The sequence below is a fragment of the Dendrobates tinctorius genome, unplaced genomic scaffold (genome assembly GCF_039654945.1).
Source record: "Dendrobates tinctorius isolate UK_male_01 unplaced genomic scaffold, ASM3965494v1 ptg000326l, whole genome shotgun sequence".
NCBI lineage: Eukaryota > Metazoa > Chordata > Amphibia > Anura > Dendrobatidae > Dendrobates > Dendrobates tinctorius.
The window spans coordinates 10,707,894-10,720,530 of NW_027361993.1; the positions used below are offsets into that span (position 1 = coordinate 10,707,894).

General features: G+C 46.1%; 1 protein-coding gene across 1 annotated transcript in view; it reads right to left on the reverse strand.

Annotated features, from left to right (window-relative positions):
- LOC141074196 (taste receptor type 1 member 1-like) overlaps positions 1-12,637 on the reverse strand; it is a 112,775-nt gene that overhangs the window by 63,498 nt on the left and 36,640 nt on the right. The window contains exon 3 of the mRNA XM_073561746.1: positions 8,504-9,244. Coding sequence (XP_073417847.1) covers positions 8,504-9,244 — 741 coding nt within the window. The remainder of the gene's footprint in view (positions 1-8,503; positions 9,245-12,637) is intronic.

Here is a 12,637-nt window from a genome sequence, read left to right on the forward strand (position 1 = left end):
TCCAGTAGATGTAGCCAATGTTCTAGTCCTCTTCCTCTCTGAAGAGTCAGTTTGCATGTTAAGGTATATGATTTCTCAGGAGTGACATTACTATACTACTCTTACTGGATGTCAGGACTCTAATGTCAGGACCCTGTCAGCGTCGGCAAACTGCCACGCAGAGCAGGGTGACTTACCCACACTATGGGAGAGCACGGGGTCCAATACTGTAGTGATGGTTCAAGCAGACAGGACCTGCGGCACTGAAAATAGTAAGGAGTCCAAGGACCTCCAATCATGTGACTTCAGGGGGCGGGGCTTAGCGTCCTACTGCTGCAGATGATGAAATGTACCTACTGCAGGGCAACTAGTAGAGGAGAGGAAAACGCAGGTCAGACAAGCGAGGGTCGTACACGGAGAGGGCTGTGCGGTACCAGAGGGATGAGCAGAGAATAGTCAAGTCACAGGCAGAGGGCATACACAGAGAGGTAGCGTAGTACAAGAGGGACAGGCAGAACTCGTAACAGGGACAGAACCGGATCAAAACCAAACAAGCAACAAGTTATCAGGCACAAGGCACACGTACGCACGAGGTCAACTAACTCAGCCGAGGGCAGGAGTATAAGTGACACCGGACCTAGGTCGAGTGAGCATTAAATAGCCACCCTCTGCCAGAGAGAGGCAGAAACAATTAACCCCTGTCTGCAGAGCCTTCAAATCACAAGGATGAACCCAATCGACAATGGCCTGCACCTTATTAGGATCCATGCAATACCCCTCAGCAGACACAATGAATCCCAGAAAAGACAGTTCCTGAACAAAAAATAAACATTTCTCAACTTTAGCAAAGAGACAGTTCTCCCGAAGCCTTTGGAGAACTGCCCGAATATGACCAATGTGAGCCTGTTTATCAGGTGAGTAGATGTCATCCAAATACACAACCATAAAACGTTCAATAAAATCAGAGAACACGTGATTGATGAAATTTTGGAAGACCACTGGAGCATTGGTCAGACCGAAAGGCATGACCAAATTCTCAAACAACCCTTCAGTAGTGAGAAAAGCAGTTTTCCACTCATCTCCTTCCCGGACTCGGATAAGGTTATACGCTCCGCGTAGATCTAATTTCGAAAACCACTTAGCTCCGGACAACTGGTTGTACAAATCAGGAATAAGTGGGAGGGGATACGTATTTCTCACAGTTATCTTATTTAACTCTCGAAAATCGAGGCATGGGCGTAAACCACCATCTTTTTTCTTTACAAAAAAGAACCCCGCCACCACGGGAGAGACAGAAGGACAAATGTGTCCCTTATGGAGACTCTCGGAAATGTATTCCTTCATAGCAGCCCGCTCAGGACCCGAAAGGTTATACAAGCGGGCCTTGGGCAATTTAGCACCTGGAACCAGGTCAATGGTACAATCAAATGGGCGGTGTGGTGGTAAAACTGCAGCCTCTTTTTCGGAGAAAACGTCTGTATAGTCCTTTAGGTACTCCGGAATACCTTCCAGACCAACAGACGACACAGACACAGTAGCAAGACATCTTTCAGAACAATAGGGACCCCATTTAACAATGTCCCAAGATTCCCAATTAATCACAGGATTATGTAATTGTAACCAGGGGAACCCCAACACCAGTCCCGCAGGCAGGTTGTCCATAACAAAGCATGAAAGACATTCCTGGTGCAAGGAACTCACTTTAAGGAGAAACTCCTCTGTAAGAAATATGATGTCATTCTTAGCCAGTGGTGTTTTGTCAATGGCAACAACATGGATAGGAGTCTTCAGCCTAACTGTCCCTAGCTTACACCTGGACACCAAGTCAGAGTCAATAAAGTTCAACGACGATCCGCAATCCATGAAGGCAGAAGTGGATGTGGAGACACTCCCACAACAAAGTTCCACTTGCAACAACATTTTTGAAAATGGAGAAAAAGGTACCTGAGAGTCTGGGTGACCTCCACGACAATCACCCGGGCTCAGCCGCTGGTTGGTCAGTGGACAGGAGGGGCAGTCCTTTTTCCAATGTCCAGAATCGCCACAGTGAAAACAGAATTTTCCCAAGTGCCGTTGTCTCCTTTCTTTCTCCTTGAGGTCGATGGTTCCCATCTCCATGGTTTCCCATGTAGGACTGGCTCCCCTTCCTTGGGAGAATAACGGAGTCTCAATCTGCACCACTCCCCTCGCCCGTAGCCTGCGATCCATTCGGACGGCTTGTGTCATAGCCTCCTCCAGGGAATCGGGCGGAGGGTGGAGAGTCAAGGCATCTTTCATATGTTCAGGCCTCTACGGAACAAGCCCTGGAGGGCGGCATCATCCCAGCAGACCTCAGCAGCCCAGCGTCTGAACTCTGAGCAAAACCACTCGGCTGAGTGCTTCCCCTGGCACACACTCATAACCATGTCCTCAGCCATACGCATCCGATCAGGCTCATCATAAATATGCCCCAGGGCCTCAAAAAATGCATCCACAGTCATACGTTCAGGGGCAGTGGTTGGAAGGGAGAAAGCCCAAGCCTGGGGGGCTCCCCTTAACAGAGACATAATGACCCCCACTCTCTGCCTTTCATCCCCAGAAGAGTGTGGTCTCAATGAAAAAAAAAGCTTTCAGCCTTCCTTGAAAACTTTGAATTCCTTTTTATCTCCAGAAAAGGTATCCAGTAACTTAACCGGAGACTCAGGGGAAACTAATGTAACATCCCGAGCCCCCAATGATAAAACCCCCTGCACAGTGTCAGTGATCAGCTGCTGAGACTGAGCCAGGGCTAGTTGTTCCCCCAGGAGTTTGAGACATCTGAGTCAGGTGCTTTACCTGCTCAGAAAGAGCGTGCATAGGATACATCATAGAATCATCCCAACCCTAACCCATCTCTTCAACCTATCACTAACAACTGGTGTTTTCCCCTCAAGCTTTAAACATGCCTCCATCACACCTATCCTCAAAAAGCCCTCTCTTGACCCATCCTCTGTATCTAGCTATCGCCCTATATCACTTCTCCCATACGCCTCCAAGCTACTGGAACAACACGTCTACCTTGAACTGTCCTCCCATCTCTCTTCTTGCTCCCTCTTCGACCGCTTACAATCTGGCTTCCGGTCACACCACTCCACTGAAACTGCCCTTACTAAGGTCACCAATGACCTCTTAACTGCCAAGAGCAAGCGACACTACTCTGTCCTCCTCCTCCTGGTCCTGTCGGCTGCCTTTGACACAGTGGACCATTCCCTATTATTACAGACCCTCTCATCCCTCGGCATCACAGACTTGGCCCTCTCCTGGATCTCATCATACCTAACAGACCGGACATTCAGCGTCTCCCACTCACACACCACCTCCTCACCTCGCCCCCTATCTGTCGGAGTCCCACAAGGTTCAGTCCTAGGGCCCCTGCTGTTCTCTATTTACACCTTTGGCCTGGGACAGCTCATAGAATCTCATGGCTTTCAGTATCATCTTTATGCTGATGACACACAGATCTACATCTCTGGACCAGATATCACCTCCCTACTAACCAGAATCCCTCAATGTCTGTCCACTATTTCATCCTTCTTCTCCACTAGATATCTGAAACTCAACATGGACAAAACAGAATTCATCATCTTTCCCCCATCTCACGTGACCCCCCCTACGAACCTATCAATTACAGTAAATGACTGCCCACTCTCCCCAGTCCCACAAGCTCGCTGCCTCGGAGTAATCCTTGATGCTGATCTCTCCTTCAAACCACATATCCAAACCCTTTCCACTTCCTGCCGACTTCAACTCAAAAATATTTCACGCATCCGTTCATTCCTCACCCAAGAATCTGCAAAAACCCTAGTCCATGCCCTCATCATCTCTCGCCTTGACTACTGCAACCTCATGCTCTGCGGCCTCCCCTCAAACACTCTCGCACCCCTCCAATCTATTCTAAACTCTGCTGCCCGACTAATCCACCTGTCCCCCCGCTATTCCCCAGCTTCTCCCCTCTGTCAATCCCTTCACTGGCTCCCAATTGCCCAGAGACTCCATTACAAAACCCTAACCATGACATACAAAGCCATCCACAACTTGTCTCCTCCATACATCTGTGACCTCGTCTCCCGGTACTTTCCTGCACGCAACCTCCGATCCTCACAAGATCTCCTTCTCTACTCCCCTCTTATCTCCTCTTCCCACAATCGCATACAAGATTTCTCTCGCGCATCACCCCTACTCTGGAACTCTCTACCACAACATATCAGACTCTCACCTACCATCGAAACCTTCAAAAAGAGCCTGAAGACCCACCTCTTCCGACAAGCCTATAACCTGCAGTAACCACCGATCGACCAAACCGCTGCACGACCAGCTCTACCCTCGCCTACTGTATTATCACCCATCCCTTGAAGATTGTGAGCCCTCGCGGGCAGGGTCCTCTCTCCTCCTGTACCAGTTATGACTTGTATTGTTTAAGATTATTGTACTTGTTTTTATGTATACCCCCCTCACATGTAAAGCGCCATGGAATAAATGGCGCTATAACAATAAATAATAATAATAATAATAATAATAATAATAATAATCATAGAATCGTAGAGTTGGAAGGGACCTCCTGGGCCATCTGGTCCAACCCCCTGCTCAAAGCAGGATTCGCTAAATCATCCCAGTCAGATGTCTGTCCAGCCTCTGTTTGAAGACTTCTATTGAAGGAGAACTCACCACTTCTCGTGGCAGCCTGTTCCACTCATTGATCACTCTAACTGTCAAAAAGTTTTTTCTAATATCTAATCTGTGTCTCCTCCCATTCAGTTTCATCCCATTGCTTCTAGTCTTTCCTTGTGCAAATGAGAATAAAGTTGATCCTTCTACAATGTGACAGCCCTTTAGATATTTGTAGACAGCTATTAAGTCTCCTCTCAGTCTTCTCTTTTGCAAACTAAACATTCCTAAATCCTGCAACCTTTCCTCATAAGACAGGGTTTGCAGACCGGTCACCATTCTGGTCGCTCTTTTCTGAACTTGCTCCAGTTTGTTGATGTCTTTTTTAAAATGTGGTGCCCAAAACTGGACACAATATTCCAGATGAGGTCTGACCAAAGAGGAGTAGAGGGAAATAATGACTTCACGTGATCTAGACTGTATGCTTCTGTTAATACATCCTAGAATTGCATTTGCCTTTTTTGCTGCTGCATCACACTGTTGACTCATATTCAGTCTGTGATCTATTAGTATACCCAAGTCTTTTTCACATGTGCTGTCACTTAGCCCTATTCCTGCCATTCTATATATGCTTTTTTCATTTTTATTGCCCAGATGTAGTACTTTGCATTTCTCCCTGTTAAAAACCATTCTGTTAGTTGCTGCCCACTTCTCCAGTTTATTTAAATCTTTTTGAATCCTCTCTCTCTCTTCTCTAGTATTAGCTATCCCTCCTAGCTTTGTGTCATCAGCAAATTTAATCAGTTTACCCTCAATTCCTTCATCTAAATCGTTGATAAAGATGTTGAACAATACAGGGCCCAGGACAGAGCCCTGTGGTACCCCACTTGAGACATTCTTCCAACTGGATGTGCAGCCATTTATGACCACTCTTTGGGTCCGATCACTAAGCCAGTTATGAATCCACCTAACAATTGCCTTGTCCATTCCATACTTAGTCATTTTTTCAATAAGGATTGTATGAGAGACTTTGTCAAATGCTTTGCTGAAGTCAAGATATACTATATCTACAGCATTTCCTTGATCCACCCAATCAGATACATCACATACACAGGAGAAGGGGAGAGGAGAAAAAAAATGGTAACGGTCAGTTATACTGTAATGTCAGGACTCTAATGTCAGGACCCTGTCAGTTTCGGCAAACTGCCATGCAGAGCAGGGTGACTTACCCACACTATGGGAGAGCACGGGGTCCAATACTGTAGTGATGGTTCAAGCAGACAGGACCAGCGGCACTGAAAATAGTAAGGAGTCCCAGGAGCTATGATCACGTGACTGCTGGGGGCGGGGCTTAGTGTCCTACTGCTGCAGATGATGAAATGTACCTACTGCAGGGCAACTGTAGTAGAGGAGAGGAAAACGCAGGTCAGACAAGTGAGGGTCGTACACGGAGAGGGCTGTGCGGTACCAGAGGGACGAGCAGAGAATAGTCAAGTCACAGGCAGAGGGTCATACACAGAGAGGTAGCGCAGTACAAGAGGGACAGGCAGAATTCGTAACAGGGACAAAACCGGATCAAACCAAACAAGCAACAAGTTATCAGGCCCAAGGCACACGTACGCACAAGGTCAACTAACTCAGCCGAGGGCAGGAGTATAACTGACACCGGACCTAGGTCGAGTGAGCATTAAATTGCCGCCCTCTGCCAGAGAGAGACAGAAACAATTAACCCCTGTCTGACCAGGATGGGCCAAAGACAACCCCCATCCTGGATCATGACACTGGAAATGTATAACAAAATTGTTTACTGGGTGTTGCTGTGTATCCATTGTAAGTAGGGAGTGTGCCTAAACACCGAGGTCCCAATTCGCAAAGTTTTTGTGCAACCCAAAATTGTACAAACATTGCTCAGTTTTTCAAAATTTTATGCCTTTCAAAGAGATTTGTAAAAAATGGACAAAATTTGGTCTGGATTGTCCAATTAGTACTCGCATTTTCAGCCTGTGTCCTCTGAACAGAAGAGATCTGGACTCAGCTGCGAAAGGTAAGAAGGTAGATCCAGGCAACTACCATCCAGTAAGCCTAAGATCAGTAGTGTGCAAAATTTTTGAGGGCAATCTAAGAGATGACCTGCAGAAATATATTGTAGATAATAATATAATAACTGACAACCAGCAAGAATTCATGAAAGATATGTTGTGTCTAACCAACATGCTGTGTTTCTATGAGGAGGTGAGTTCAAATCTGGATGTACAGGTGCTTCTCACAAAATTAGAATATCAACAAAGAGTTAATTTACTTCATTTACTGAGATAATGACTTCTGGGATTTCATTGTAGTCATCAACATTAACAGAAATAAACATGTGAAATAGATCACTCTGTTTGTAATGACTCTATATAATATATGAGGTTCACTTTTCATATTGAAGAACTGAAATAAACTAACTTTTTTGTTGATGTCCTAATTTTGTGAGAAACACCTGTAGGAAATGTGGCTAATGCGATTTATCTGGACACTGCAAAAGCATTTGATACAGCTCCACATAACAGCCTTATACTGAAGCTACAGAAGCAAGGACTGGAGGAAACTATATGCAGATGGTTAAGGAATTGGCTAAATAACAGGAAACAAAGAGTCATCATAAGTGGTATGTTCCCTAAACGGGATATAGTCAGCAGTGGAGACCGCAGGGATCTGTACTGGGAGCAGTAGGGACCTCAGGGATCTGTACTGGGAGCAGTGGTGTACTGCAGGGATCTGTACTGGGAGCTATGGGGTACTGCAGGGATCTGTACTGGGAGCAGTGGGGACCGCAGAGATCTGTACTGGGAGCAGTGGGGACCGTGGGGATCTGTGATAGGACCAATTCTTTTGAACCTCTTTATTAATGACCTTTTGCATGAGATTGAGAGTAAAGTGTCAGTCTCACCAAACTATGTAGGATATTAAAATGTGACCTTGACATTACAATATTGCAAAACGATTTGGATAAGATGTCTGAATGGGCAAACACTTGGCAATTGAGGTTTAATGTACTGTAGATAAATGTAGAGTAATGCACCTGGGACGGAGTAATCCTATTGCTGCATATGCATTAAATTGGAGAATACTCGGGAATACAGAACAGTAGAAGGACTTGGGTATTCTGGTTACAAGTAAGCTGAGCAGCAGTACTCACTGTCAAGCAGCAACCGCAAAAGCAAACAAGATTTTAGGGCGTTTAAAAAGAGAGAAAAATCCTGCGATCCCAACGTATTGTTACCTCTTTATAAATCTTACTGAAGCCGAGGCCATTGTACCATGAAGCCAAGGGTCACGAGATCTCAATCTGCGCACGCGTAGACTCAGGAAGATGGCCGCCGAGAAACCGGTGATGTACTCGGCTCTACTCGCCGTGGACACTGGGCCGCAGCGTCGCCACATTTCTGCCGAAGGCATCCTGAATAAGGGACCCTGCTCCATGCTCTGCCTCACCGCCGACACCGGACCCGCAACATCGCACCCCGGGGGGTGCAGCATTGCCCTACTTCTGCCACCGCCGGTATCCTGAGGAAGGAATCATGCCTCCTGTGACCCCGCTCTACCACCGCCAGCTCTCAGGTAAGATACATTAAATTCGGACAATAAGACGGACGCCCATCTTATAAAAATCTTTTTTCTGCTATTTTCCACCCCAAAATTTGGGGTGCGTCTTATAGTCCGAAAAATACAGTAAATTAGTGTCAAAATGCACAATTGGTGGAAAAAGGTTGAACTTGATGGACCTAGGTCTTTTTTCAACCTACGTAACTATGTAACCTATGTACAATACAGGAAATGGCATGTGAGCAAAGGTGGCGCTGTGTCTATCAAAACAGAACTTCAGTGCCATTTCAGACAAGTGTGAACAGACACTTACCTGCCAAGGATATACAGTGTCATTTCTGCATTGCCCAGATTTACAATCCAGTAATTCATCCAAGGCGTGGGCAATGGCGTAGACAGCAGAATACACACTAAAAGAGGTGGACATGGCGAACTGGCTGGGGATGGACATGTTCTGCAGGGTGAATGAATGGCAGTCCCGGCAGACTTGGTTGCAGCCGTAAAGACTTGAATTTGTTGATTTGATTGATTTAACATATGCAATTTCAAAGTCTATAAGCTTTGGGAAATCAATTTGACCTACTGAGACCCCCAGGACTGAGCCAATGCTATTGATATTTGACAGCTCAGCAATCTGTGAGTCCACGGACCAGCTCTCGCTGCCGATCCAGACAAAATCTGTCATATTGGCATTAACCACTTCTTCAAAAAATATCCTGGCATTGAAATAGGTAGAGAAAACCACAGTTACCCGGACCCGAGCCTGGACAATGCTAGCAATCATCTTCTTCACGCTGGTCCTGTCTGTGCTGTACGGGATTAACCCTTGGTAAGCTACACAGATGCCGCTGTCTGTTGTTAGGTAGTAGAGGTCTTGTAATCCCTGCCTGCCATAGACGTCGTCGCTGCCCACGATCGCTATCCAAGTCCATTTGAATCTCTGCAGCAAATTCAAAATGACTTCAACTTGCAGTTTGTCACTAGGGATAGTACGAAGGAAGGATGGGTATATCTGCTTACGGCTGAGCAACTCATTGGAGGCTGAGTAACTTATCTGAAAAATATACATTAAATAGCGTGGGTGAAATGTGCATTGTGTTATCCTATCAAAGCATAAATGCAGTTCACATATCTAATAAATCTACACAGAAAGGCGTGCCACTTTGAGCTGATCAGTTACATCCTATATTATACTCCTGAGCTGCACTCACTATTTTGCTGGTGCAGTCACTATTACAGACAGCAAACCCAATTGCATTTTAGGGGTCTTTCACACTTCAGTCTTTTTGCCATCAGTCACAATCCATCAAAGTGTGAAAAAGCGGATCCAGTGCAGATTGTAAAAAACTGATGCACTGGATCGGTTTTTACCACTGCAGGAAATTTAAAGGAATAGGATGAGAGAGAGAGACTTTTCTGTGCCAGAAAGGCTTTGGGGTTAAATTAAAGGACTGGAAATTCTTCCGGGCATGCTCAGTTTAAAAAAACTGAATCCGTCACTGGATTCCGTCATGTGACGGACAGCGACGTATCCGTCGCCCATAGGCGTCCATTCTAGCAGACGACAGACGGCGACGGATCCGACTCTTCGACGGAGACAAAAAACGTTTCTATGGATGTTTTTTCCGGCCGACAGACATTGATTTTCCAATGGATCCATCGCACGACGGATAAAACGGAAGGCCATCCATCACAATAATTTGCTGGATCCATATTTTTTTTAGAGTTGAGCGAAACGGGTCGGTGAGATTAAAAAATAGCCGACTTTAGCTAAAGTTGGGTTTCACGGATCGAATCCCGACCATAACGTGAGGTTGGCCATGAGGTCGCCGATCAGAGCGCCAAAGTCGCATTTCAAATAATGCTTCCAGCGCCTTTTCTCAGCCAAAGAAGGTGGACGCACACTGTGGGCAACGCGATGACATGGGCAGCGGCCACCACCATCTTAGAGAAGGTCATTGAAGTGATTGGCTGGCTTTCTGTGGCGTCACAGTGGGTATAAAAGGCTGAAACCGTCGACCGCCATCTTACTTCTGCCGATCTTAGAATAGGGAGAGCTGCTGCTGATTCTGAACAGGGAGAGCATTAGGCAGGGAAGAAAAAAAAAACCTGCTTCTGCTGATAGCGCTTTTCACTGTACAGTTAATGTGCAGTGAAAGGGAGGATTTTTGTTGTGTGCAGCATCGCTGGTGGTGATTAGGCTGCCTTTTAAGGCTACCTGCTAGCTGCATTGCTGTGTGCACACTGCTGTTCAAACTGCTTTTTTCAAAGCACTCCAACTTTTATTATTTTGTCCTGGTGAGTTACTGAGCGTTCATTTTTTCACACACCGTATAGCGGTGTACCCTCCTCACACACTACCGTTTACCGGCTGGTATCACAGACAAATAGAAGCTATCTGTGTGTGACTCTGGAAGAAAAATCCGAAGAGTTTTTCTGTTTTTCCAGACCTACACCTTAGAGTGCTGTCCGCTTTTCAAACAGTTTCAAACAGTTTCGTATATCTGCTGTTTGATTACGGTCAAAACTAGACAGAGACAGCGTGTGTCAGTCCCTATACAAATAGACGAAGATTGACAATTTTCCATACAGACACCGTATAGCGGTGTACGCTCCTCACACACTACCGTCTACCGCCTTGTATTATGGACAAAAATAAGCTATCTGGGTGTGACTCTGGAAAAAAAGCCGAGGAGTTTTTCTGTTTTTCCAGACCTACACCTTAGAGTGCTGTCCGCTTTTCAAACAGTTTCGTATATCTGCTGTTTGCCTACGGTCAAAACTAGACAGAGACAGCGTGTCAGTCCATATACAAATAGACGGAGATTGACAATTTTCCATACAGACACCGTATAGAGCTGTCCAATTCTCAAACAGTATTGGATATCTGCCGTTCGCATTACAGTCACATCTATACAGAGTCAGCGTGTGTGTGTGACAATCTGTAAATACATATACGGAGATTGTTAGTTACACAAAAAACGTATACAGCTGTACACTTCTGATACAGTTCCGTATATCTGCTTGTTGGATTAAGGTCCAATGCATACTGTGAGAGCGTCTGTGACTAACAAAATATATACGTAGATTTTGTGACTAACAAAATATATACGTAGATTTAATTTTTTTAATACACCTTACACAGCTGGACGCTCCTCATACTGTACCATCTCTCTGCTGGTATTTTTGGTACATTTTCCCAAACATGAGGAAGTATGATGGAAGAGTCCACGGACGTGGGCAGGGGGGCGCAGCTGGTACTGATGGTGGTGGTGCATCGGCTGGTTCTGACAAAAGCTCAATAGCAGCTAAGGCAGGAGGTGTTGAGCCTGCGTCATCGTCTGGCCCAAGAAGGCCTGTAAGGTTGCCTTTTCTTGGAGTAGGAAAACCGCTTTTAAAGCCGGAGCATCAGGAACAGGTTTTGGCGTACATTGCCGAAACAGCCACCAGCTCTATAGCCTCCTCTTCTGAACGTTCGAAACCTGCAAGCACGGAGTCGTCAGTGCAGGGTTCTGGTCAGGAACCACCCCTTTCCTTTTCTCCTTCACCACCACCAAAAGTTACGGATGCGGCAGCCCACACTTCAGATTACTCTTTGGAGCTCTTTTCACATACCATGCCTGGGTTATCCAGTCAAATCCAGAATTCCCCAGTCCAAGATGAATCTGACATGGAGTGCACTGATGCACCGCCACTGCTAGATGATTCTGCTGGTACATCGACCCAGAGCACTACATTTTCTTGCAGTCTATTGAGCCAGAATCTGACCCTGATGAAACTCAGGTGCCCATTCCCGCATACTATACCACCTTACACGGTGACACACAGGAAGGTAAAGCGGAAGGTGCAGATGACTTTGAAGAGGAGGTGATGGATGACCCAGTTCTTGACCCAGATTGGCATCCATTGGGGGAGGGTGGCGCTGGCAATAGTTCAGATAAGGAGAAGGCTCCGCAGCAGGCATTGACATTGCAGCAGCGTTTATCTGCCAGGCCTGTACCTGTCCAAAAACGTGGAACAAAAACTAAAAGAGTTGTAGGACAGCTTGGCCAGACGGTCAACTTAGCACAGCGTGCAAGGCCAGAAAATGTATACCATAGTAGGAAGAGTGCAGTGTGGCACTTCTTTGTCCAAAATCCTACTGATGAGGCAAAGGTTACCTGTAAGAAGTGCGGAAGGATCTTTAGCTGAGGTAAACAACTCAGAAATATGCATACCAGTTGCATGCTTAGACATTTAATCAACATGCACTTGCAAGCGTGGACGGACTACAAAACCTCAGGTAGCACATGTGCACCTGCTCCGACTGAAGTTAGCTAGCAATGCTCCATCACTTCCACCACTGTAAGACCACCGCCACCGTTAAGCACACCACCAGCACTAAATGTGGAGTTGTCGTCGCAAGGCCAAAGCACTCAGGGAATCACAATGGTTTTGCAACACAACA